The sequence below is a fragment of the Mauremys mutica genome, chromosome 5 (assembly GCF_020497125.1).
Source record: "Mauremys mutica isolate MM-2020 ecotype Southern chromosome 5, ASM2049712v1, whole genome shotgun sequence".
Classification (NCBI taxonomy): Eukaryota; Metazoa; Chordata; order Testudines; family Geoemydidae; genus Mauremys; species Mauremys mutica.
The window spans coordinates 39,501,721-39,523,954 of record NC_059076.1 but is presented as its reverse complement, the minus strand read 5'-3'; the positions used below and the strand labels follow the sequence as shown (position 1 = coordinate 39,523,954).

General features: G+C 42.9%; 1 protein-coding gene across 3 annotated transcripts in view; it reads right to left on the bottom strand.

The window, feature by feature from the left end:
• Positions 1-4,412: 4,412 nt before the first annotated feature.
• LOC123371383 (alcohol dehydrogenase 1A-like) overlaps positions 4,413-22,234 on the bottom strand; it is a 39,261-nt gene continuing 21,439 nt past the window's right edge. For all 3 annotated transcript variants that reach the window (XM_045018957.1, XM_045018956.1, XM_045018955.1), the window contains 6 exons: positions 14,925-15,012; positions 14,110-14,329; positions 12,907-13,170; positions 11,651-11,786; positions 9,089-9,227; positions 4,413-6,574 (listed from right to left, as the gene is read on the bottom strand). In XM_045018957.1, the coding sequence (XP_044874892.1) occupies positions 6,550-6,574; positions 9,089-9,227; positions 11,651-11,786; positions 12,907-13,170; positions 14,110-14,329; positions 14,925-15,012 (872 nt within the window). In that variant the 3' untranslated portion in view covers positions 4,413-6,549. The remainder of the gene's footprint in view (positions 6,575-9,088; positions 9,228-11,650; positions 11,787-12,906; positions 13,171-14,109; positions 14,330-14,924; positions 15,013-22,234) is intronic.

The following is a 22,234-nucleotide window of genomic DNA, read 5'->3' as shown; positions in this document are numbered from 1 at the left end:
GCTCCTGCAGTGCAGTGCAGCGCCCCCCGGTGGCCGGGAGGAGGAATTACACCCTTCCCAGCCAGAGCCCATCAAAGCTTCCCTTGCAGGGAAGCCAGTTAACAAGCGGTTCTAACCGCTTCTAAATTTAACAACCGGTTCGTGCAAACGGCTCCAGCTCACCCCTGGCCTCAGGTCTGTGTATGAAAGATACAGTAGCCATACATATAACTTCACAATCAGAGATGCTACATGCTTTCTTGTTATTTATCACAGAGGTTCTCAACCTTTTTTTCTTTGAGGCCCCACCTAACATACTGTAAAAACTCCCAGCCACACTTCTTCCACAACTGTTTCTCTACATATAAAAGCCAGGGCTGACATTAAGGGGCAGCAAGCAGGGCAATTGGTGGGCCCCCCTGCAAAGCTAAGTTGTTCAGGCTTCAGCCATGGGTAGAGGGCCTTCAGTTTTCTGCCTTAGGGGCCCCAGTGAGTCTAACGCTGACCCTGCTGGGGGGACCTCCTGAAACCTGTTTGCAGCCTCCCCAGGAGGCCCCAGACTCCTGGTTGAGAACTGCTGATTTATCATATGTAGGCTTCCACTCTGGGACAGTTTCAAGTAACGTGCCTGCATTTTAGCCCCTCCTCAAACAAGCACATTGAAAGAAAAATGGATCATGGTTTTAAAAGAACTAGGGCAGAAGCCAAGATTTTCAGAGCCTAGGACAAGCTGTAGAAGTTCCCATTGCCCCAGTCTGGGATTTAGGGGTTTTTAAACTAACTTCCAAAACCTCTGCTTCCTTCCCCAGACCTGAAGAAGAGTTCAGTGTAGCTCAAAAGCTTGTACCTTCCACCAGCAGAAGCTGATCCAATGAAAGATATTACCTCACCCACCTTGTCTCTCTCATATCCTGGGATCAACACAGCTACAGCAACACTGCAAATAACAGCCCAGTCCGTCTTTTCATGTGATAGGATTTTTATTCATCATTGTCTTTAATTACATTTGCTTTTACATTTGCCATTAGAATGTAACTATGTTATTTCACAGAGCAATAGTGGACATAGAGGGGAAAACTGCTACCGAAGCTTACCATCCCTTGTGAGGCTTGTTTTTTCCACCCTACAGTTTGCTTCTACCCCCTCAAACACAAGACAAAAGGGTCTTTGTGCTACCTGATAGGTAAGGATGGGACTTTATTCTGTCCCTCTTCCTTGCAAACTCTCTGCTCTTGCATCTTTCCTTAGCAGCAGGTCTGTTCCTACTCTGTTACCTTCCCAGGGAACAGCAGCCTCCAGGATCATCTTCACTGCAGAATTAACTCAAAATATCTCTCGAGTGTCACCCTTAACCTGACTCCTATCCACAAACAAAAATCTCTAGCTCTAGTTAAGTGGTGCTTTAAACTCAAGCTAGCTGGCCCGTAGGTTGAAGCTCGTGCTGCTGACCCTCTGGTTTATAATACAGTGGGGATGCAGCTACAGGTTATGGTTTAGATTAGATTTACCACAACTCATCAACCACTAATCCAGTCGCTGTGGTAGCTCCAGTGTTGTTTTGCAGCATGGCTACTCCAGCTTGAGCTAGTTGCTTGGGTGTTCTAACTTGGGCTAAGTGTTGCTGACAGTGTTGTCCTCACCACAAGTAGGAGGAAGAGAAGCTGGTTACTACAAGCTCTCTCAGAGCAATATGAAGATACCACCCTCACGGCAACCTGCACAACACCCTCTCTCCTCTTCCTGCCTAAGTGCAATGCATTACCACCACCACCATTTAACCTAATCAAAGTCTGATTCAACAATGAAAGCCATTTGTAGAACAAAGAACATGAAATACTGGGAAAAAAATGCCTCTTGTTGCCCTATTTCTCTTTAAGCCCTTTACATGTACCAGACTTCACAATTATTCCCAATGTACCTGGTTTGCTAGGTTTACAATAGCATAAGGAACCTGCTGCCCACAAAATGAGGTGCAGGGAAAGGACAAGTTAGAGACTCAGTTCAGCATCTCTAGCCAGTCCTGATGACTAGTGGTTCTCAAACGTCATTACACCGTGACCCCCTTCTGACAACAAAAATTACTACACGACCCCAGGCAGGGGGACTGAAGCCTGTGCCCGCCCAAGCCACACAGCCCCAGCGGGGAGGCCAAAGCCCAAGGGCTTCAACTCGGGGTGGGGGGGCCTGTAACCTGAGCCCTGCCACCCAGGGCTGAAGCTGTCACACTTCAACTTCAGTCCTGGGCAGTGGGGCTTGGGCTTCGGCCCCGGGCCCCAGCAAGTCTAACACCAGCCCTGGCAACCCCCATTAAAACTTGGTCACGACCCACTCGGGGTCCCAACCCACAGTCTGAGACTTGCTGAGAGAAAAATAGTGAAACCCAGAAGAGACCAGTAAACAGTATTGAGGCCAGAGAGTGCTTTGGAAGGTGGCTGTCCTGTGTGTAAGCAGCAGACTGCACCGTTAAAAATGCCTGGGATGATCTTTTGTTGTGATTGTTCTGGTATTTATAATCCAAGTGTTCAAAAATCATGAGTCAGGCCTCAAAAAATTTATGAGGTTTAAAATAATGTTTTGGGTTTTTTTATTTAATTTACGTTCTGTTTTTAGTGCCTTTAGGAAGCACTGAGGTCATGTTTTCAAGCTTTTTCCTGCGATCATAGAGTATGGCTACACTGCAGCTGCAAATGTGCTTCCCAGCAGTGGTAGACACCAGAGACACACTAGCTCTGCTTAAGCTAGCATGTCAACAACAGTGTGGCTGCAGCAGCCTGGGTGGCAGTTGAGAGAGCCATCTGAGTTAGGGTTGCCAACTTTCTGATTGCAGAAAACCAAACACCCTTCCCCTGCCCCCACTCCATCCTCCCTTCCTCCCTCTATCGCTTGCTCTCCCCCATCCTCACTCATTTTCACTGGGCAAGGGATTGGCGTGTGTAAGGGGGGTAAGGGCTCCAGCTGGGGGTGCTGGCTCTGGGGTATGTGAGGGGGCTCAGGGCTTGGGCAGGAGGTTGGGGTGTGAGGGCTCCAGCTGGGGGTGAGGACTCTGGGGTGGGGCCGTGGATGAAGGGTTTGGGATGTGGGAGGGAGCTCAGGGCTGGGGATGAGGGGTTCAGAGTGCAGGAGGGGGTTCAGGCTGGGACAGGAGTTTGGGGTGCAGGACGGGGTTCTGGGTGCGGGCTCCGGGCAGCGCTTACCTCAGGCGGCTCCCAGGAAGCAGTGACATGTCTCTCCAGCTCCTAGGCATAGGTGCGGCCAGGAGGCTCTGAATGCTGCCCCACCCACAGGCACTGCCCCTGCAGCCCTTCCCGGGGTGGGGGCAGGATCATACCAACCGCTTTCAGGAATCAGGGGGAGCCAGTCTTAGCCCCACCGCACCACCAACTGGACCTTTAATGGTGCTGACTGGAGCCGCCAGGGTCCCTTTTTGAGGGGGCGTTCTGGTCGAAAACTGGACACCTGGCAACCCTATCCTGAGTATGTACCCAGGAGATCAGGTGTGATTGCACTCAGGCATCTGCTATGCTGGTGCCCATACCACCATGGCTAAACTGCTATTTTTAGCACACTAGCTCAAGCTGGCTAGTTTCTGTGCTGGGAAGCATGCTCCCAGCCGCTATGTAGAACATACATACGCTTTAAGTCTACGAACCATTTAAAAATAAAAATAAAAAATTGAAGCTCAGATTCTTGTGTAAGCACTTGAGTCTAGGTGCCGGGGATTTTAGAAAAACACTAAATATGCTGAGCTCACACAAAAATATTGCAAGAGTTGAATAGTGCTGTGAAAGCTGTTGTGCAACCCTTGTAAATAATCTTTTGGAACACTGACAATTTGTGATAAATGGCTGGAATACCATAATTGTTTACAGACCAGTCTAAACAATTCTGGTTCTTGTCTGAAATGGCTTCTCAGTTATGTTTCTCCTTTCAAGAAAATATTTACCAGGTTACCTGAATCTGGTTTCTTCCTGTTGGGATGCATGCACCTGGCCCAAGGTTACGATTCAGGCTTTTCTTATTGCATTACTTTTACAACACTAAAAATGTGGTAGGTGGTTGAGCCTATTAGAAAGTCACAATCTCTGCTCGGGAGAGCTCACTCTTATTTTAGACATAATAAACATGATGTATCCATTATTGCCAGCTTTCACAATTTTGAGTCTCATCATATTTGGTGTTTTTCCTTGAAGCTCTCATTCCTGGAGTCGTGTGTTTATGTGAAAATCACAGCTTTCATTAATTTTTTTTAAAAGTACATTTCTAGCCCGAATGTTGTGGAGAAAAGCTTTAAAAGGTGATCAAATGTACCCTAAAAGGTTCAGAAAACAAGAAGTTTCACGACCCATAGAATAATTAGGTACATTTTCTGAGCAAAGTGCACAGTAAGCCTGAATAGCGATATGGTGGTAAACAAGTAAAGTCTAATTCTTCAATCTCAGAATAAGCTGGTTTTAATAAACCGTTACTGTTTAAAAATGTGAAATGTGTATATATTAACTCACCCACAAAAAATCATTAACTGAGAGTTGTCGTTTCTCAAGGACATTTCGTATTGATAGAATCAATACAGATCAAGGACTTCATCAGTTAAGGCTAAGTTAACATCCAGAGCAACCTCAGTTCACATGCTTTACAACTCAAATATCATAACATCCATTCTTAATGTGATCATTTTGAACGTCTACTTGCTTAAATAAGAAACAAAAATTCTTACAGATATTGACTGAAATTGAGTTCTCCTCTCACTGTTGCAGGTGGTAACAGATAATCCCATCCTTTCCAAGCTGCACAATCTCTTAGACTGCAGCCATATTCCACTGTCTGTTTTCCCTTTTTTCCCCTTTTTTATTTTTTATAAAAAGGAGTAAAAATTCTCACACAATGCTGTAATTAAACAGTGCAAATAACTTTGCAGGGTTTGATAAAAACATTGTAATAATGCTAAATGATAACAATTTTCATTTAATTGCTTTAATTAACTTCCAAAGCTCTGGGCCCATGTACAAGTTTTCTGGATAAAAACAAACTGGAACAATGTCCAAAACTACATTCCTCCCAGATCAGCCCAACAACTAATTTAAACAAGCAGGAGTACAAGAGGCATATAAATAGTCCTGATTTTTTTTTAAACATACATTGATTTCAGAGTTATGAAAGTTGAAACTGCAAAATGAGCAATATATGCAATGGCATGAGCACCCTCATGTATCTAGATTTGTGACTTGGTTACATGTCATCTATTGGAGTTAAAAATTCAAGCATTCAGTGTTTGGTTGTTGGCATTCTCAGTCATTACAAACCTCGCTACCTGAGTGACCATAGACAGATGGAGAGGGTTGGGAGTTCAAAGGAAGAAAAACAGAGAAATTAAAACACTTGTATTTGAACAAGCTTGGAAAGATTTTAGGACTCCAGTTGAGGGCACTGAGCATCTTGCAGGTTCAAGAGAATTTAAAAAGGCAAATGACAAGATATAATGACTGATGTTTAAAATATTATATACTTGAATCAGAAGTAGTAAATAAAAGAGTTCTCTAATATCCTGCTAACTAATGCCATATATTGCAATTTCTTTCACTATACCATTGAGTATTATGTAACATATTTAAAGATTTAAACACTAAAACAAGGGTTCTCAAATTTCATTGCACTGTGACTCCCTTTTGACAACAAAAATTACTACATGTCCCCAAGGGGGGGACCCCAAAGACTAAGCCCACCCAAGCCCTGCTGCCCCCGACAGGGAAGCCATAGCCACTCCAGGGAGGGAAGCCCACAGGCTTTGATCCCAGGTGGTGGGGATTGGGCTTCAGCTTTGGACCCAGGCAGTGGGGCTCAAGCTTTGGCCACAGCAAATTTAACGCCAGCCCTGGTGACCCCATGAAAACGGAGTTGTGACCCACAGTTTGAGAACTGCTGCACTGGAGTTACCTGTTCCTGGATTCTTTTTTTTTTTTTTTAAAACCACCAATAACTTTCTTCTCTTGGGTATTCAGAAAACCAAATTATTTCAAGATGGATAAAGGACCATCATTGAGGAAAAATTAACACCTCACAGGATGCTAGACAAAGACCTAAAGAAACATCTCTCTCTCACCTCAGGTAGTACAACAATTAAAAAAAAAAGAATCAAGGCATTTCACAACATACTGGTGTTTGAGATGTCAAGTACCGTAGATTTCATATGCTTATAATTGTACTAATTAAACAGCGAGGATTCAGCACAGAAAGGGGCAACAGGGTAAAGGATTTAAAGAAATCACCAATAGAGGGTCCTTTGTAGGATACCCTGGTAGGAAGCAGATTCATTTCCTTCTTATATGCCTCTATTTAAAAGACCTCCAAACAACAGTTTGTATTTCAAATTCTGTGCTTAGAAAGATTCTTCCTTATTAATCAAATTCTGTCCAGATGACTCCAGCTTTTGTTTGGTCCATTTTACTCAGCTATTAGTAGCAAAGAACCATCCAAGACTTTCCACATTTTGTTTTATGATTTCACGATATAGATATTGCAGGGAGGAGATTTTGGATGAGATGTGTCATGCTGTTGATAACCCCCATGCCAATCCTAAAACACCAGAACAGTGCGGATACTGAAATAGAAAAAAAAGTCAGGTTAATGACTGATGTTCCAAACATCAGTATGTAACTGCTAACATTTCACAAGATTCAGGATAACCTCATCCTCTGTTATATCCCTACCAACACGCTATTGGCTGAACTATAAAAGAAGTGATTGCAAATTTAGCTGAATAGAAATGCATAAGGAAACACTCCTTTCTCACGTAACATTTGTGTCTTTCAGATGTTGTTGTGCCATATAGTTCACTCATGAGCCCATCTCTGCTTTGGCCATTAATCACAGAATTTAGAGATGGAAAAGCCCCATGGGGTCATTTAGTCATTCCCTTTTCAGTTCATGACAGTTCCCAAGAATAAATTTCCTAGTGCTGCAGCCCTTATGCATACCTTATTTTGAATATGTGGCTTCCTTTAAGAGGAACTGTTTTGTCATTATTGCAGACCTCCCTAACGAAATCCTGAGATGCAATCCTCTTGTTTTCATGTCAGGAATGTATATTATCCTACCATGTAAACATTTCACTAGATTACTGAAAGGTTCTCTCCCTTCCAGAGAGGGTAAGTTTTAATTTCTCTATCACTTATCAAATTGAAATCCAGCTTCTGCTGGTTCTACACTACATGCTTTCTGTAAAGCAGACTCTCCCAAACTGTGGGGCACATCCCCCTGGGAGAGCCTGCTCTTCCGTCTCAGCTTTCATTTAGAAACAGTGAGTCTCTAGCTGTTACGGTTGTGAAGTACACCTTCAAAACATGAGCATAACCAATGCAGAGATGCCTGCCTGAGTTTGCAGAGAGCCAAAAACAGTAGCTCTGAGGTTTGAGCTGCTCTGTTCATTTCAACAGATGGTAACTATTTCACTGATCCCCAAAAGACGTAAGAAAGGAGGAGAAGAATCATATTATGAAGGGATGCAGCAGTATCTCCTAAAGGGTAAGGAGGGGGCATGGAAGACGTACAGATTAAGATATATAGGCATTTAACAACAACAGAGTTGTTGGCAGGCATGAGAGATGCAGGCACAATTGGTTTCCTGAAGCAGGGCTCAGCTTTCAAAAATGTGGGAAACACTACAATAAGAGCAAGGGACATTTCTAATGGTGGGAAAAGAATACCCAGACGGGTGCAGCGAGATACGGAAAGAATTCCAATTAGTAGGTGACGATAAGATTATCATTCTAATTGAACTTTGGCAAAAATAGCCCTAACACATTTGGGGAAGGAACAACATAGCCAGTGTTAGGACTATTATCCTGTTTCTGGCTCCCATTTATGTTTTGTAAAGATAAGTTGCTCACTGTAATAATTCAGCATCCTGTTAATAACTAACAATTTGAAAATAATTTAATAACTGCTCAGCTGAACCGTACCGCTTTCTGAAAATGCCTGTCAAAATTCAGTGAGCCTAACTTTATTATTAACGCGGCACTCTTATTTCTCCCACCACACTAGGATGTAGAATTTGAAAACGAGCACAAAAATGGGAACCTGACTTAGTCCCGCTGAGCCATGGGGCTTGCAATCCTGCGGGCTGGATCCAAAGCCCTGACGGGCTGGATCCAGCTTGTAGTTTGCCCACCCCGAACTAGAAGCGCCTTTGAATAAAGCTAAAGTGTGAAAGGACAAATTCTTTTTCTCTGTTACACAGGTGTAAGTCCAGAGTAACTCCACGCCCTTCAGGGGAGCTAGAAGGGACTCGCATCACATATGAGCAGAATTTGGACCTAATTCTCAAAATGTGTATGATTTGCAGACATACCTTAATGCTTGAAAAAGGGGAGGCTCCACTCATATTAAGATGTGAATGTTACCAAGTTTGTTCCTCTCCCCCCTAGCAATGGTTATTTCCATCAGGTGCAGCTCACCAAAGCCAGTGATTCTGATTACATCTCCCATGAAAATACAGCCTGAGTTTACATTAACTATATTAGAACCCATAAAGTCTCACTTTGGAAATAAAAAGAAATATGAGGTTTTGTTGCTGCTGTTCTTCTTTTCCAAGAGCCCTTGAAGCCAGCAGGAGCCTCATATATGCTTACAAGGACAGAATTTTAAATGAATACAGTGATTTAAATTATCTTCCAGGGAAAGAGTTTTGTTTGTTACTTTGTATTGTTAAGGAACAAAGATGGATCATGACCTCTTCTTTTGGAGAACATAAAATACTTGCTGGAACATCATAAGTCACTTACCAAAAAATTGAGGGCCTCCAATAATACAGCATGATTTAAAAAGTTAAAATGACCTCTGATGAGCATTTTTTGCCATGAATGGAAATGTATACAATGTACGGAAGATAACTTGAGGTGCAATTCCAGGATCAAGAACCTGGGATTAGCATTTGTCTTTTGACTTTACAGTACAGTGGTGCTAACCTCGATTTTTGGGGGTGGAGGAATGTAATGGAGCAGGGTTAAATTCTTAGAGTCCACTCTTGTCAGTGCTTGGTTTTTTATTGCATTGTGTTACAGTGAATTTTTCACTGAAATGGTATTTACAAGATGAATAAATAAATGACTCTCACCTCTTCCCTGCCCGCAGTAGTTCAAATCCTTCGTTGATTTTATCGAAAGGCATAGTGTGGGTTATTAATGCATCCAGGTTGAATTTTTTCCCCATGTAGTCTGCAACTAGTTTAGGGACAGAATCTTTGCTCTTCCAGCCTGAAAGACAGAAGATTATCCATTATCTAGCAACATACTGTCACTGAAATAATAAATGTGAAAAAATAATTAAATGTTGGTGAATATTATAGCCCTGAAGACTTAAATTAAGAGGTAAGCTCTTTGGCAGAGCAATGCATCAATCGAGACTTTGTTGGGACTTATCAATGTATATGTATTTACCCATAGAACGCCATGTGCAAACAAAAAACATTGTTAAAAAGAAGGAGTCCTATTAAGATATTAAGTTGAAAGTATGTTTCAGTGGAATCAAGCTGGCACTCTAAAAACAATTTAAACACTTTCTTTATAAGAATTCTACAGTTTTTAAACAAATTCAAAATTTCAAATGTCTGCAAATTAAACTTTATAGAATCCAGCCAGTTTCTTTCCTGCCATACAATCCATTCCCACTCAATATCACTCCATTTGACTTACACTGGCTACGCAAACTAACCGTGTACCCCTAACATTTGCAAGCATACAGACAAAGCTCAGTGTGGAAGTGATTCCTTAAACAGAAAACTGGATTTTATAATTTCCTACAGGCATCACTGAAGTGGGATGTATCAGAGCTACAGGGCCCCCGTCAAGAGGCACCAAATGACCTATGGACCCTAACGTATTTCAGAACCTCAGAGTGTACTTAGAATTCAGCGTGTGCCATTGAGTTACAAATTCTTTTTTCACATATCTTTTAAATACGCCAGAAGAAATGGAAGATGAGGGGGGGAAAAGCCAGTGTTGTCATTTGAAATTGGTGATAAAAGTTCTAACAATTTACTCTACACTTCAATTCATTTTAACCTGGGTCACTCCAAATAGGTTATTTTTTTCTGATAACTTAGAACTAATGTTTAATTTTCTAAATTACTTTCTATAAGAGTTATTTCAATCATGGAGGCCTAAATTAGGGACCCAACACCCAGATCCTCAAGGTATTTAGGTGCCTAATTTCCACTGGGGATCTGGGCTCAACTCAGTATTTAGGCAACCTGAATCTTATTTCCATTGGTATGATTTTCAGATGTACCAAAAAAATCTCATGGTCAGAAGTGTTTTGAAATAAAAAACCAAGTTATAAAATGAGAATTAGAGTCAGGTGGCTCCCTCTGATGTTTGACTGTAAATGGACAATAAAACTGTTACTTCAGGGTTTGTGAGAGAACAAACTATGAGCCTGGTGGAAAACACATGCCAAAAAGAAGACTAAGAAAGTGTGTTCCAATGGATCACAACTAAATGAGTCGTTTGGATGAGTTCATTGTTATCTGGGGATGGGTGGGCTGGACGAAGCAAGCTTTACCATGATGACTGGTACTCCCCCCCAATCTCCTGGGGCCCCGGGATCCACCGTGACACTGTTGGGCCTTCATATCCTGATCTTAAAAAGGCATGCTGATAAGGCCAGGCCAGGCCAGAGAGAAGGAACCAGATGACATTGCCACCTTCACAGGCTTCAGCTAAATCCTGAAGAACACCTGGAATGTGAGCCAGGGGTTCTTGCATTGACCCCCTCCCTTATCTTTTGTTTTCATTCCCCACCTTATTTCTCCTCTTTCCTAGCTCTCTGATTTTGCTTCCTGTCCAGTAAGTCTGGCTTATCTACCACCTTAACTCCACCTTACCACAGCTGTGATCCTGTGACCAGAGGCAAGTAAAAGCAACACCTTTTAAGAGCCTGACGCTGGTAAAACTTTGCCAGGTCTGTTGCAGACTTTTTCTCCGGCAGCAAGACAGCACATGAAAGACAGCACCAGCCCACCAAAGCTACATTTAAAAAAAAAAAAAAAAAAGCTTTGCTAGCCTTTTCTTCCCCCATTTTGTGTGCGTGTCTTGTTTTGTCTTAAGAAAAAAGGATTGGACTTCAACAGCATCTCTAGACCATATAACATTCCCCTCCCCCCCCAAAAAGGACAGTTAATACCCGTTTAATGCTATCAGAAAGACTATTAAGCAGGGTTTCTACCTATAAAAGCCAGCTACAGAGAGAGGGAATAAGGGACATTGTTCAAATGAAAGCTTTACTTAATACTTTATCTTTCAAAAGCTTTAATAGTTTTTCCTTTCTCTTCTGTGTGTCTTTAATAAAAGTGTAAAAGATTTTTAACAGTGGTTGTTACAGTGGGAGTAAGCCAGTGATAACTTGACACGAAACCTCAAATCGTATTTACATAACTGCTTAATGCTGTAAAAATGAACAAGGGTTTCATTAACATCTTTATCCCATCTTGGGCCCAAGATACTCTCTGATCAGCAGAACAGTGCTCAACATCTCTGAAAAGCCAGACCCTTTAGTCGTGAGTCTAAATACGGATTTAGACACCTAATTATGGCACCCAAATTTGAAAATAATTGGTCCAAGAATCTGTGAATTTCATAAGCACACAACAGTGTTTAGTCACTTCTTCTCATGTGCATACCTCCAAAAATAGACCCCTTCCAGGTGCGTCCAGTGAAGAGAAGCATAGCAGGGTAGGTGATCTGTGACGCTGATGGAGGCACTCCTACAATCACACTCATTCCGTAATTCATGTGGCAGGATGCCAGGGCAGCTGTCTGATTTAAAACAAAGAAACACTCTATAAATCAGACAAAGGCAGTTATCTACTAGCAACATTATGAAATCATCTTCCACTCCAGGCTGCTTATTGGTTGTGTGACTGAAAATGTAAAGTCCTTTTGATATCAACAAGAAATAAAATAAATATTGTGGCCCGTATCGGCCCATCTGCCATTGTGAGGTGAGGAGGGACAAAAAGCCTGATATTGAACCAAATATTGATAGGTGACGGGAGCCAAAGAGGGTAGTGCTGCCTCCTTAGCATCATTCCTCACCATTACCACCCAACCTGCAAAGGCCTCTCCATGAAGGATCTGGGTGGACTGGGATCCACGGGTAGGCAGGAGTCTATCTATCTGCTCTTTGAGGCACTGTCCCCTCCTCAAAGTTTTGGGGGCTGTAAAGGGTAAGTTAATGCTGACACTGATCCTTTCAGCATTATTCTACCTACTTTAATGCTCTGTGCTCCTGAACCCCTTCTGTAAGGGGGTTTCTGGATAACAAGGGCATTCTCTGGCAGCATGGCTCCTGGCTTCCAGGTGCCACTGTGGTGGTACAGGGTTTTTGTGCAGATGTTTTCATGTTTCTGCAGATTGGAAAGAGTTACTGGATTGGGGGTGAACCCCAATGCTGCTGCCTTGGGTAAGGGGGAAAACCACTGCACTCATACCAAACAGAGGAAAGCAAAGGAATCTCTGTAAATGCAATCCTCCACTCAGTTATACCAGTTTTATACTAGTGTAACTCAATTAATTTCAGTAGGGATCAATGGAGTTACATGCCATAAAACTGGAGTCATAAGGCCCTCAGAGTTTTCTGCCTCCTTGCTGAACATGGCCAGCATAGGGGATGGTATAATTTCTTTTTCAAAGTTTCTACAAAGTTCCCCCTCCCCACCTTGCTCCTGCCATTCCAGAATATCAGTGTGAGGGCGAGGCATGTGGATTCCATGATTTTGAATTTCCACTTAACGCCTTGCAGGAGGCACTCAGCACCTCAGATTGGGTCCTTAGTGCATCAAGACACAAGATAAGCAACTCTTAGCTGATTAATTTTGCATTAGCCTCTGGACAAAAGTTGATGAACATCATTATTGTACATCTTTTGAACACATACCATGGTATCAGTGCGTCCAATGACTTCAAAGGAATAGTCCACACCATTACCACCAGTCAGCTCCTTCAGCACATCTTCAATGGGCTTTGTGAAGTCCTGAGGGTTGATGCACTCGGTGGCTCCTAACTCTTTAGCCTTGGCAAATTTGTCTTTGTTGATGTCAACCCCAATGATCCGGGAAGCACCAGCAGCTTTACAGCCCATGACAACAGAGAGGCCAACTCCTCCCAGACCAAAGACAGCACAGGTAGAACCACGTTCCACCTGCATAATCATAAAAACATCAGACTCTTAGTACACAAGTGATGTATAGTGATTCCACTGCATGAGTTATCTTGCAAATCTCTTCATTTTAGGCTCCGTTTGTATTGGATACTACACACTTGTACATGGGATGAAAGCATTTTTGCTATTCAAAGTACAGGTTCCCATTATTGGATTACAACGGGATAAAACCTACCACAGCATACATTTGAGAATAGGTTTGTATTAGAGATGTTCCCAAGTCACAAACTGTGCTTTTAGATCCAGATTTCTCATGCCCTCCTGTGTTTGGGGGTGTTCAGGTTAGGGCTTTGGGCTCAGCCCATTCTGGAGATGAGGCCAGCTGTAAAATCAGATACTCATGTGGATTTGGATTCGTAACCCTCCATATAAACGTGGGGCTCTTCACATCTATGGCATTGGTTGGAGCCTCTTTCTACTTTTCATTAAGTATAGCCAAAAAAGAAACCTGAACTGGGCCAATTTTGCAGCATGAAAGCTGTTGCCACAGAAAAAACTGTCAAGCCCTGAAGAACTCCATGCTTACAGGGAACCAGTGATTTCATAGAAGGGCTTTATTTATTTAATATAAATTAAAGGAAACCTTTTTGCAATTCAGTAAATGCAAGATTATTTACTCCTAAAAATGAGCCATAAGATAAATAAATAAAAACTAACATACTAACAGAGAAAACCCTACATGCTATAATAATACTTAGCTTTTGTATGTAGCTTTTCATCTGTAGAACTCAAAGAGTCTCACAGATGGGGAAAGTGAGGGAGGCACACAGAGGTGATATTTCTTGGCCACGGTCAAACAGCAGCAAAGCCAGTTCTCCTGACTCATCAGGCTGATGCCCTCTTTACTAGACCCACACAAACAATCAGCACTATCCCAACAACAGAGCTTGTCCTTTAAACGCACATGCTAATCCTCACCTTGGCAGTATTGAGGGCAGCCCCATAACCAGTGGAAAATCCACAGCCGATCAGACAGACTTTTTCTAGAGGAGCACCAGCATCAATTTTGACAACTGCTGTCTCGTGCACCACTGTATATTCAGTGAAGGTGCTTGTACTAATAAACTGATGAATCTGTTTTCCTTTGCAGGTAAACCTAGTGGTGCCATCCTTCATTAAGCCGCGAACTGCACCAAGGCTATTCAAAAGACAACCAAAAATAAGGGTAAATTCGATATTTTAAAGGTGGGTCAGTTTTGCATGAACGATATCAAATTACTTAGGATAATTAAGGCTGCAAGTCTTTCATGGAAGCATGGAGCAGCTGGGCACCGGCCAGTGCTCGTGTAGCCCCGGGGCCAGGCACACCAGCCGCTGCTTGGGCAACTGATCCGAGGCTGCCCCAGAGCAGCGGAGGAGCACCAAGCTGCCACCCCCCAGCAGTGTTGGCAGGGCCCTGGGCCACCCCCCGCCTGGAGCAGCAGTGGTGGTGAGGCCCCAGGCCACCCCCTACCCCGAGCATCAGCATGGGCCTGGAGCTCCCCCTCCCCCTCCTACCCCCCATCATCATCATCATCGGGGCTCCGGAGCACCCCCCACACCCCCAGGAACAGCAACATCTGCGGGAGTGCCCTAGCCAGCACCTAAGATTTAGTTGGGGGTATTTTTAGTAGAAGTCATGGACAGATCAGGGATGTGACTTTTTGTTTATTGCCCGTGACCTATCCATGACTTCTACTAAAAATACCCGTGACTAAATCATAGCCTGAATAATAATAATCAATGAAACTCACTCATTTGTAGTGCACAGATTGCCCTTGGAGCTTACACAAGAGCTACACTCTCCACACTGTGGAACAAAGAGCGGGATGACTTTGTCACCTAGAAATCGAGCAGAGCAGTTATGAAAATTTCAGTCAAGCAGATAGATAACACTGAAGAGCACACATGTAAAAGATTGTAGTGGGTACAGTTATTACACAAACACATTTGCAGGAAGAGTACAATGCAGACTTGAGTTCTCAGCACAACCATTTCAAACAGAGTAGCTAGTAAGTACCTAAATGTTTTTGCTCACTAAGACTCAAAATTCACTGCAAAATATATTAGTACCAAGTTCTAACTGGGAATTCTAACACAAAAAATCATTAGGAAATTCAAACAGATGGTATCTATCAGCTGCTGTGGATGTGCTGGAGACATGGTATGTGACAAAGCTTTGTTGCCTGTTCATAATTTGTGATGCTGTTTATGAAAAATTTAATGACTCATCTACCACATTTCCCCTTTCTCATGGGGCAGACGGGGGGAAGGGGGAAATGAAGTACTGTTAGTGTGGAGCATGAATTTAAAACCTGGGAGTGACAAAAAGGTTTTCAGTGGGTCATAACCATCCTTCCTTTCTTTACCAATAGATAGTAGGGCGATCATGAAACTTTTTGTTGTTGTTGAAAACCGTTTTATTAAGGCAAAGTTACAACAGAACATTAACATACATCACACACTGAATATTGATGCTAACAAGTAAAGAATCCGGCTAAAGATTCTGGCTGGCTGGCTGGGGAGCCCTCCTCCTCTGAGTACACTAGGAAGAGCGACCACATTTCTAAATATCTATCCTCTTTGTGTCTCTTCTCTTGTGTATATGCGTGGTGCGAAAGCTTTTCCATTACAAAGACGGTCCATATTTTACTATACCAAAATTCCGGAGAAGGAGTCACATATCCAATAATGATCAATATAAAGTCTAGCTGCTAACAATAAAAAATTTTTTTGTTGTTTTGTTTAAAATGAAAACCCTTTACTGGAGCACTAAACACACATTAGGGGATATCCAGGAAGCCAACATTTTGTCATCAGATGAATCTTTATTAATTCCCTCCCAAAACTGTTTAATTCCTATATGCAACCATTACATTCTGTTGTAACATGAGTCATGGTATGGAAAAGGTTGAGAACTACTGGTGGGGGCTTAGAGGTGCTAAATTAAGTAGGCCTTATAGGTTCTTTTGTAACTCCATATGAAAGACCTGCATTAACAGGAAACAAAGCATTCATTGACCGAAACTCTTGTGTCTTGAGTCTCTGTCCCATATCTAGTCATGCTGCTGCAATATGGGGATGCAGACAGGTAAGCAACTCCCCAGAAGATCACAGGAGGAGAATTTGCATGTGAGTGAGTTTACCAGCTCTTTGATTCTCTCTGCCTTCTTCCATGCAGTCCACTACGTTTGAAACCGAGTCTCCCTAACCCAGTATGATTTCTTCCCTCCAGACTCTGCTTCAGGCACTTCCTACGTAAGTGTCTAGTCTCTCCTCATTGAGGAGTTAGCAAGCCAGATGGTATAAACTCTTCTTTTTAAAAAACAGTAACGCTCACAAGAAGTGCAGAACTTCAGTGCTCAAAACACATTGATTTCTGTCCAATCCTCATCTCCTTCTTGCATTATTTCTTTGTGTACAGTCTGTAAATTCTTCAGGGCAAGACCCTGGTCTTCATACCTATAGAACAGGGGTAGGCAATCTATGGCCTTCAGCACACAAGCTGATTTTCAGTGGCATTCACGCTGCCGGGGTCCTGGCCAATGGTCCGGGGGGGCTCTGCATTTTAATTTAATTTTAAATGAAGCTTAAATGAAGCTTCTTAAACATTTAAAAAACCTTATTTATTTTACATACAACAATAGTTTAGTTATATGTTATAGACTTACAGAAAGAGATCTTCTAAAAATGTTAAAATGTATTACTGGCACACAAAACCTTAAATCAGAGTGACTAAAAGAAGACTGGGCACACCACTTCTGAAAGGTTGCCGACCCCTGCTATAGAATGTACATAACCTAGCACAATGTTGGTATTTTATAAATAATATCAACTGTTCCACCATTACTGTAACCAAGAATAGATGGGGCAACAGGCCCTTTGGACATTCTCTGAAGCTCTGGGACAGCCAGGGTTGGATGATATACGAGTACATACATACAGGGCTGTCCCTAGATGGGGTGCAGGGCCAGGGACATAGGCGCCGAGTTCCTAATCTGCCAGGTGATGCTCCTCCCGGCTCTGCCCCCACTCCACCCCTTCCCCCAAGGCCCCACCTTGCCATGCTTCTTCCCCACCGTTCCACCCCAGCCATCCCCCTTCCTGCCACACCTCTTCCCTGCCCAGTTCCACCCCCTCCCCCGAGCGTGCTGCACCCTCACTCTTCTCCCCTCCCCACCCCCCATCGCCTCCTGACGCCGTGAAATATCTGATCCGTGGGAGGCGGGAGGTGCTGAGAGGGAGATGCTTGTAGGGGAGCTGCTGGTGAACGCTGCTCACCTTCTCAACCCCCTGCCCACCCGCTGCTCTCCTCCTTGCTGTCTGCCCGCCCCTTCACCCCTCTCCCCCAGCCTGATGCTCACCTTCTCACCCCGCTCATCCACCCGCCTCACCTCCCCACCCCCTCATGATTTTATCAAAGTGCTGGGTGCCCCAAAGCACAAGGCCCAGGGTGGTCACCCCAATTCGCCATACCCAAGGGACGGCTCTGGATACATATATACACATACCAATCAGTTGCACACATAAAAATAGGAAATGACTGCCTAGGAAGGAGTACTGCAGAAAGGGATCTGGGGGTCATAGTCGATCCCAATCTAAATATGAGTCAACAGTGTAACACTATTGTAAAAAAAAGTGAACACTATTCTGGAATGTATTAGCAGGAGTGTTGTAAGCAAGATTCAAGAAGTAATTCTTTCGCTCTACTCCGCACTGATTAGGCCTCAACTGGAGTATTGTGTCCTGTTTTGGGCGCCACATTTCAGGAAAGATGTGGACAAAAATTGGAGAAAGTCCAGAGAAGAGCAAAAAAAAAAAAACATTTAAAGGTCTAGAAAACATGATCTATGAGGGAAGATTGGGAAAAAAATTGGGTTTGTTTAGTCTAGAGAAGAGAAGACTGAGAGGGGACAAGATAACAGTTTTCAAGTACATAAAAGGTTGTTACAAGGAGGAGGGAGAAAAAATGTTTTCGTTAACCTCTGAGGATAGGACAAGAAGCAATGGGCTTAAATTGCATCAAGGGTGGTTCAGGTTGGACATTAGGAAAAATTTTGTGTCATTATGGCTAAGCACTGGAATAAATTGCCTAGGGAGGTTGTGGAATCTCCATCATTGTCTAACTTGCTCTTAAAAATCTCCAAACACCTGTCAGGAACGGTCTAGCTAATACTTAGTCCTGCCTTGAGTGCAGGGAACTGGACTACGAAACCTCCTGAGGTCCCTTCCAGTTCTACGATTCTATGATAGCTGTACTTCCAAATTGGGTTATTTCCTCTTTACTAGGCCCTCCACATCCAACTATTATACATATCAGATTAATGGACTATTTGCCCATCGCTACCACCCAATGTACAGGGAATTGATGGAATCAAGATGAACATACCCCACAGATCAGTCCCTAGACCAATACTCCCTTTTGATAGCCGTTCTCTAACATTCCCTACCCATTTCCTGTTCCATCTTTACTTTGGTCAGACACATGGCAGTATATTCCAAAATTTCTAAAGGTAATCGACCTCTTCTTTTACCAAATTTCTGTAAGGCAAACTTCTTTAGATCATTCAATCACTCATCCTTTCTGCACCAGCTTTTGGGTATTTAAGCAATTAATTTATTTACAGTTTATCTCCACTAAATATATATATTCACCAGACAATCTCAATTAGCAACCAAACAATTCACTCTCATATTATGTTTAAGTCAAAAGTTCTTGGGCAAACACCAGCAAAGAATATCTTAAATCTTACTGTGGCATTATTGAAGAAAAACCATTCTGGACAATATTGGCTGCCTTTCCAGTAAGTCAGGAGGAAAGGCACTATCTTTAGATGAGCTAATTGATGAGCTGCTGCTACAGACAGCAAATATTCCATTATCATGCCACTTTTGTCAAAAGGGGGGCCTTTAAAATGCATGAGATATATATGTGCCCATATTAAAAGTTAGCCTACCCAAGACCATGAACTGCACAGTGGGTGTGTGGCAAGTTTCACTGCCATACTTCCTGATCTAATCATTAACATTAATTGTACTTTTACATCTTAAAAAGTGCAATGCAAATGTTAACTAATCTTTGTGAGCAGCTGTCATTCAATTGCCAAAGAAGAATTAATTTTTAGCACCTATGGAGGTATGAAATTCAAATATTTTTCATGTTTCTAGTCTATATCATGGAACCCGTTACAAGAGCTTAATCTGACGATTCAAAACCAGGAGCACCAGCTACTTTGCGGGGATGTCTGCAGACCCACTCGAGCGTACATGAACAGGGCAAAATCTACATGTGTCCCTCTGGAATTTTTAACATATAAAAACCTAATGCCTTAAAATTTTGGAAATATGTAATGAAGGCATTTTTAAATGGGCTACTTTTAATATAATCAAATGTTACCATCTTTTCCAGCAGCTCTACTTTTGCCAGCCTTAATTCTGACTTATTGTTGTTGAGCTATCTCTGTATAAAGATATTAATCATTTCTATTACTTTTGATAATTGATGAGTGATAGGTAAACAGTTTTTATATTCCACGGAATTGATTACAGTCTGTTTTGCCAAAACAAACTTTAAAGGCCTGTTAAATTGTCTTGTAGTTATGTAATATGCTTACAAAGGAAAAAAAAACCACCCACCGCACAAAGAAAGCAGACCACTGTAGATAGTGAAGACACTCCCAGAAAGAAATGCCCAAACACCCATTTTAACATATTATACACTTCTCAGAACTTCAGATTCAACAACCAATACAAACAATCCAAGATAAAACTAAGATTCTACTCCATTTTTTCATTTTACTGAAACTTATTTCAGAACAAAAGATAACATGAATCTATCCCTGTCAAAATTAAAGTTCTTAATATCACCTTATCTATGCTACCATAGCACTGTAATAAGGGTAGTTAATTACATGTGGATTAGAACTCCTGGTTTCTTCTTTTTCCAGCTCAGGGAACCTTCTGTTATGCTTCAGGGATATTTGATGAGGGCATCTGTTTGTCTTTCTGATCAAATTAAAATTCAGCAGCTTCAGACTGACCCACATATTTGCCTTCAATACTTAAAAATGTTCTGCGGGTCTTTCTTAACTGTCTGGTAGGTTAGGAGCTCATGGTCTTAGTCATCAATAAGGGTAGTTAATTACATGAGGATCTGAATTCTTCGTCTTCTCTTTCCCAACCCAGTAAACATTCCCTTGAACAACAGAAATACTTGAAGGGTCTCTGGGTACGTCTACACTACGGGATTATTCCGAATTTACATAAACCGGTTTAACAAAACAGATTGTATAAAATCAAGTGTGCGCGGCCACACTAAACACATTAAATCGGTGGTGTGCGTCCACGGTCCGAGGCTAGCGTCGATTTCTGGAGCATTGCACTATGGGTAGCTATTCCGTAGCTATCCCATAGTTCCCGCAGCCTCCTCCGCCCCTTTGAATTTCCGGGTTGAGATCCCAGTGCCTGATGCGGCAAAAATCATTGTCGCGGGTGGTTCTGGGTAAATGTCGTCAGTCACTCCTTCCGCTGGGAAAGCAACGGCAGACAAGCATTTCATGCCTTTTTTCCCTGGATTGCCCTGGAAGATGCCATAGCATGGCAATCATGGAGCCTGTTTCGCCTTTTGTGACTGTCACCGTATGTGTACTAGATGCCGCTCACAGAGGCGATTCAGCAGCGCTACACAGCAGCATGCTTTTGCTTTTGCATGATAGCAGAGATGGTTATCAGCCATATTGTACCATCTACCATACCATAAATTGGTAATAAGATGATCGTGGCTACCAGTCCTTTTGCACTGTTCCATTTGCTGCTGTCATAAGTGCCCCTGGCTGCTCTTAGCCAGGGGCGCAAAAGCCAAAATTGGGAATGACTCCCTGAGTCAATCCCTCCTTTTTGGTATCTAAAAATAGAATCAGTCCTGCCTAGAATATAGGCAAGTGTACTAGAGAACCACTGTATCAGAGAACCAGAGAGCACAGCTGCTCTGTGTCAGATCCTGCAGTAATTATGAGCTGTATTCTATTCACAGGGGGTGCTCCTGCAACAACCCCACCTGTTGATTCCGTTCTTCCCTCAGCCTTCCTGGGCTACCGTAGCATTGTCCCCCCACTTGTGTGATGAAGTAATAAAGAATGCAGGAATAAGACACAGTGACTTGTTAGTGAGATATGAGTGGAAGGCAGCCTCCAGCTGCTATGATAGTCCAGACAGGACAGTAAGGAGTGTGTAGGAGAGGAGCCCAGCATCCCTCTGCTAGTTCAGGGGCAATTGAATCTTTTCTTTACACATGAAGGGTGGGGGCTGATGGAGCTCAGCCCCCTGTTGCTATGATGACGATGGTTATCAGCCATACTGTACCATCTACCAGGAAAAATTAGGACCAGGCGCCCTTGATCGACCTAACAGATGCTAGTCAGCATGGTTACCAGTCCTTTTGCACTGCCCCATGTGCTAATAGGCTGATGATGAGGACGGATACCAGTCATTTTGTACCATCAGCCATCCATAGCGTGGGGGGAGCAAGGATGTTGGTGTTGAGTGCTGCACCATCGCGTCTATCTGCAGCATTCAGTAAAGATAGGGTGACATGTAAAAGAGTCAATAGAGGATTGTTTTCCCTTTCACTTCTGGGGGTGGGTGGGGGTTTGCGTATTGCCGAGCTATGCCCTGACCCACCGCGGACATTGTTTTTGACCCTAGAAGCATTTGGAGCTCAGCCAAGAATGCAAATGCTTTTCAGAGACTGCAGGAACTGTGGGATAGCTTGAGTCCTCCAGTCCATGAGCGTCCATTTGATTCTTTGGCTTTCCGTTACGCTTGTCACGCAGCAGTGCGCTGTGTCCCTGCTATGGCATCTGTCTGGAGATTTTTTAAAAATGATTTTGAATTTCGTCTTCTGTAACGGAGCACTGATAGAACAGATTTGCCTGTCCTTACAGCGATCACGTCTGCATCGTCCATGCGGGAGCTCTTTCTTTATTTTGATTTTTAACTGCATCACCACCCGTGCTGATCGGAGCTCCACGTTGGGCAAACAGGAAATATTCAAAAGTTCGCGGGG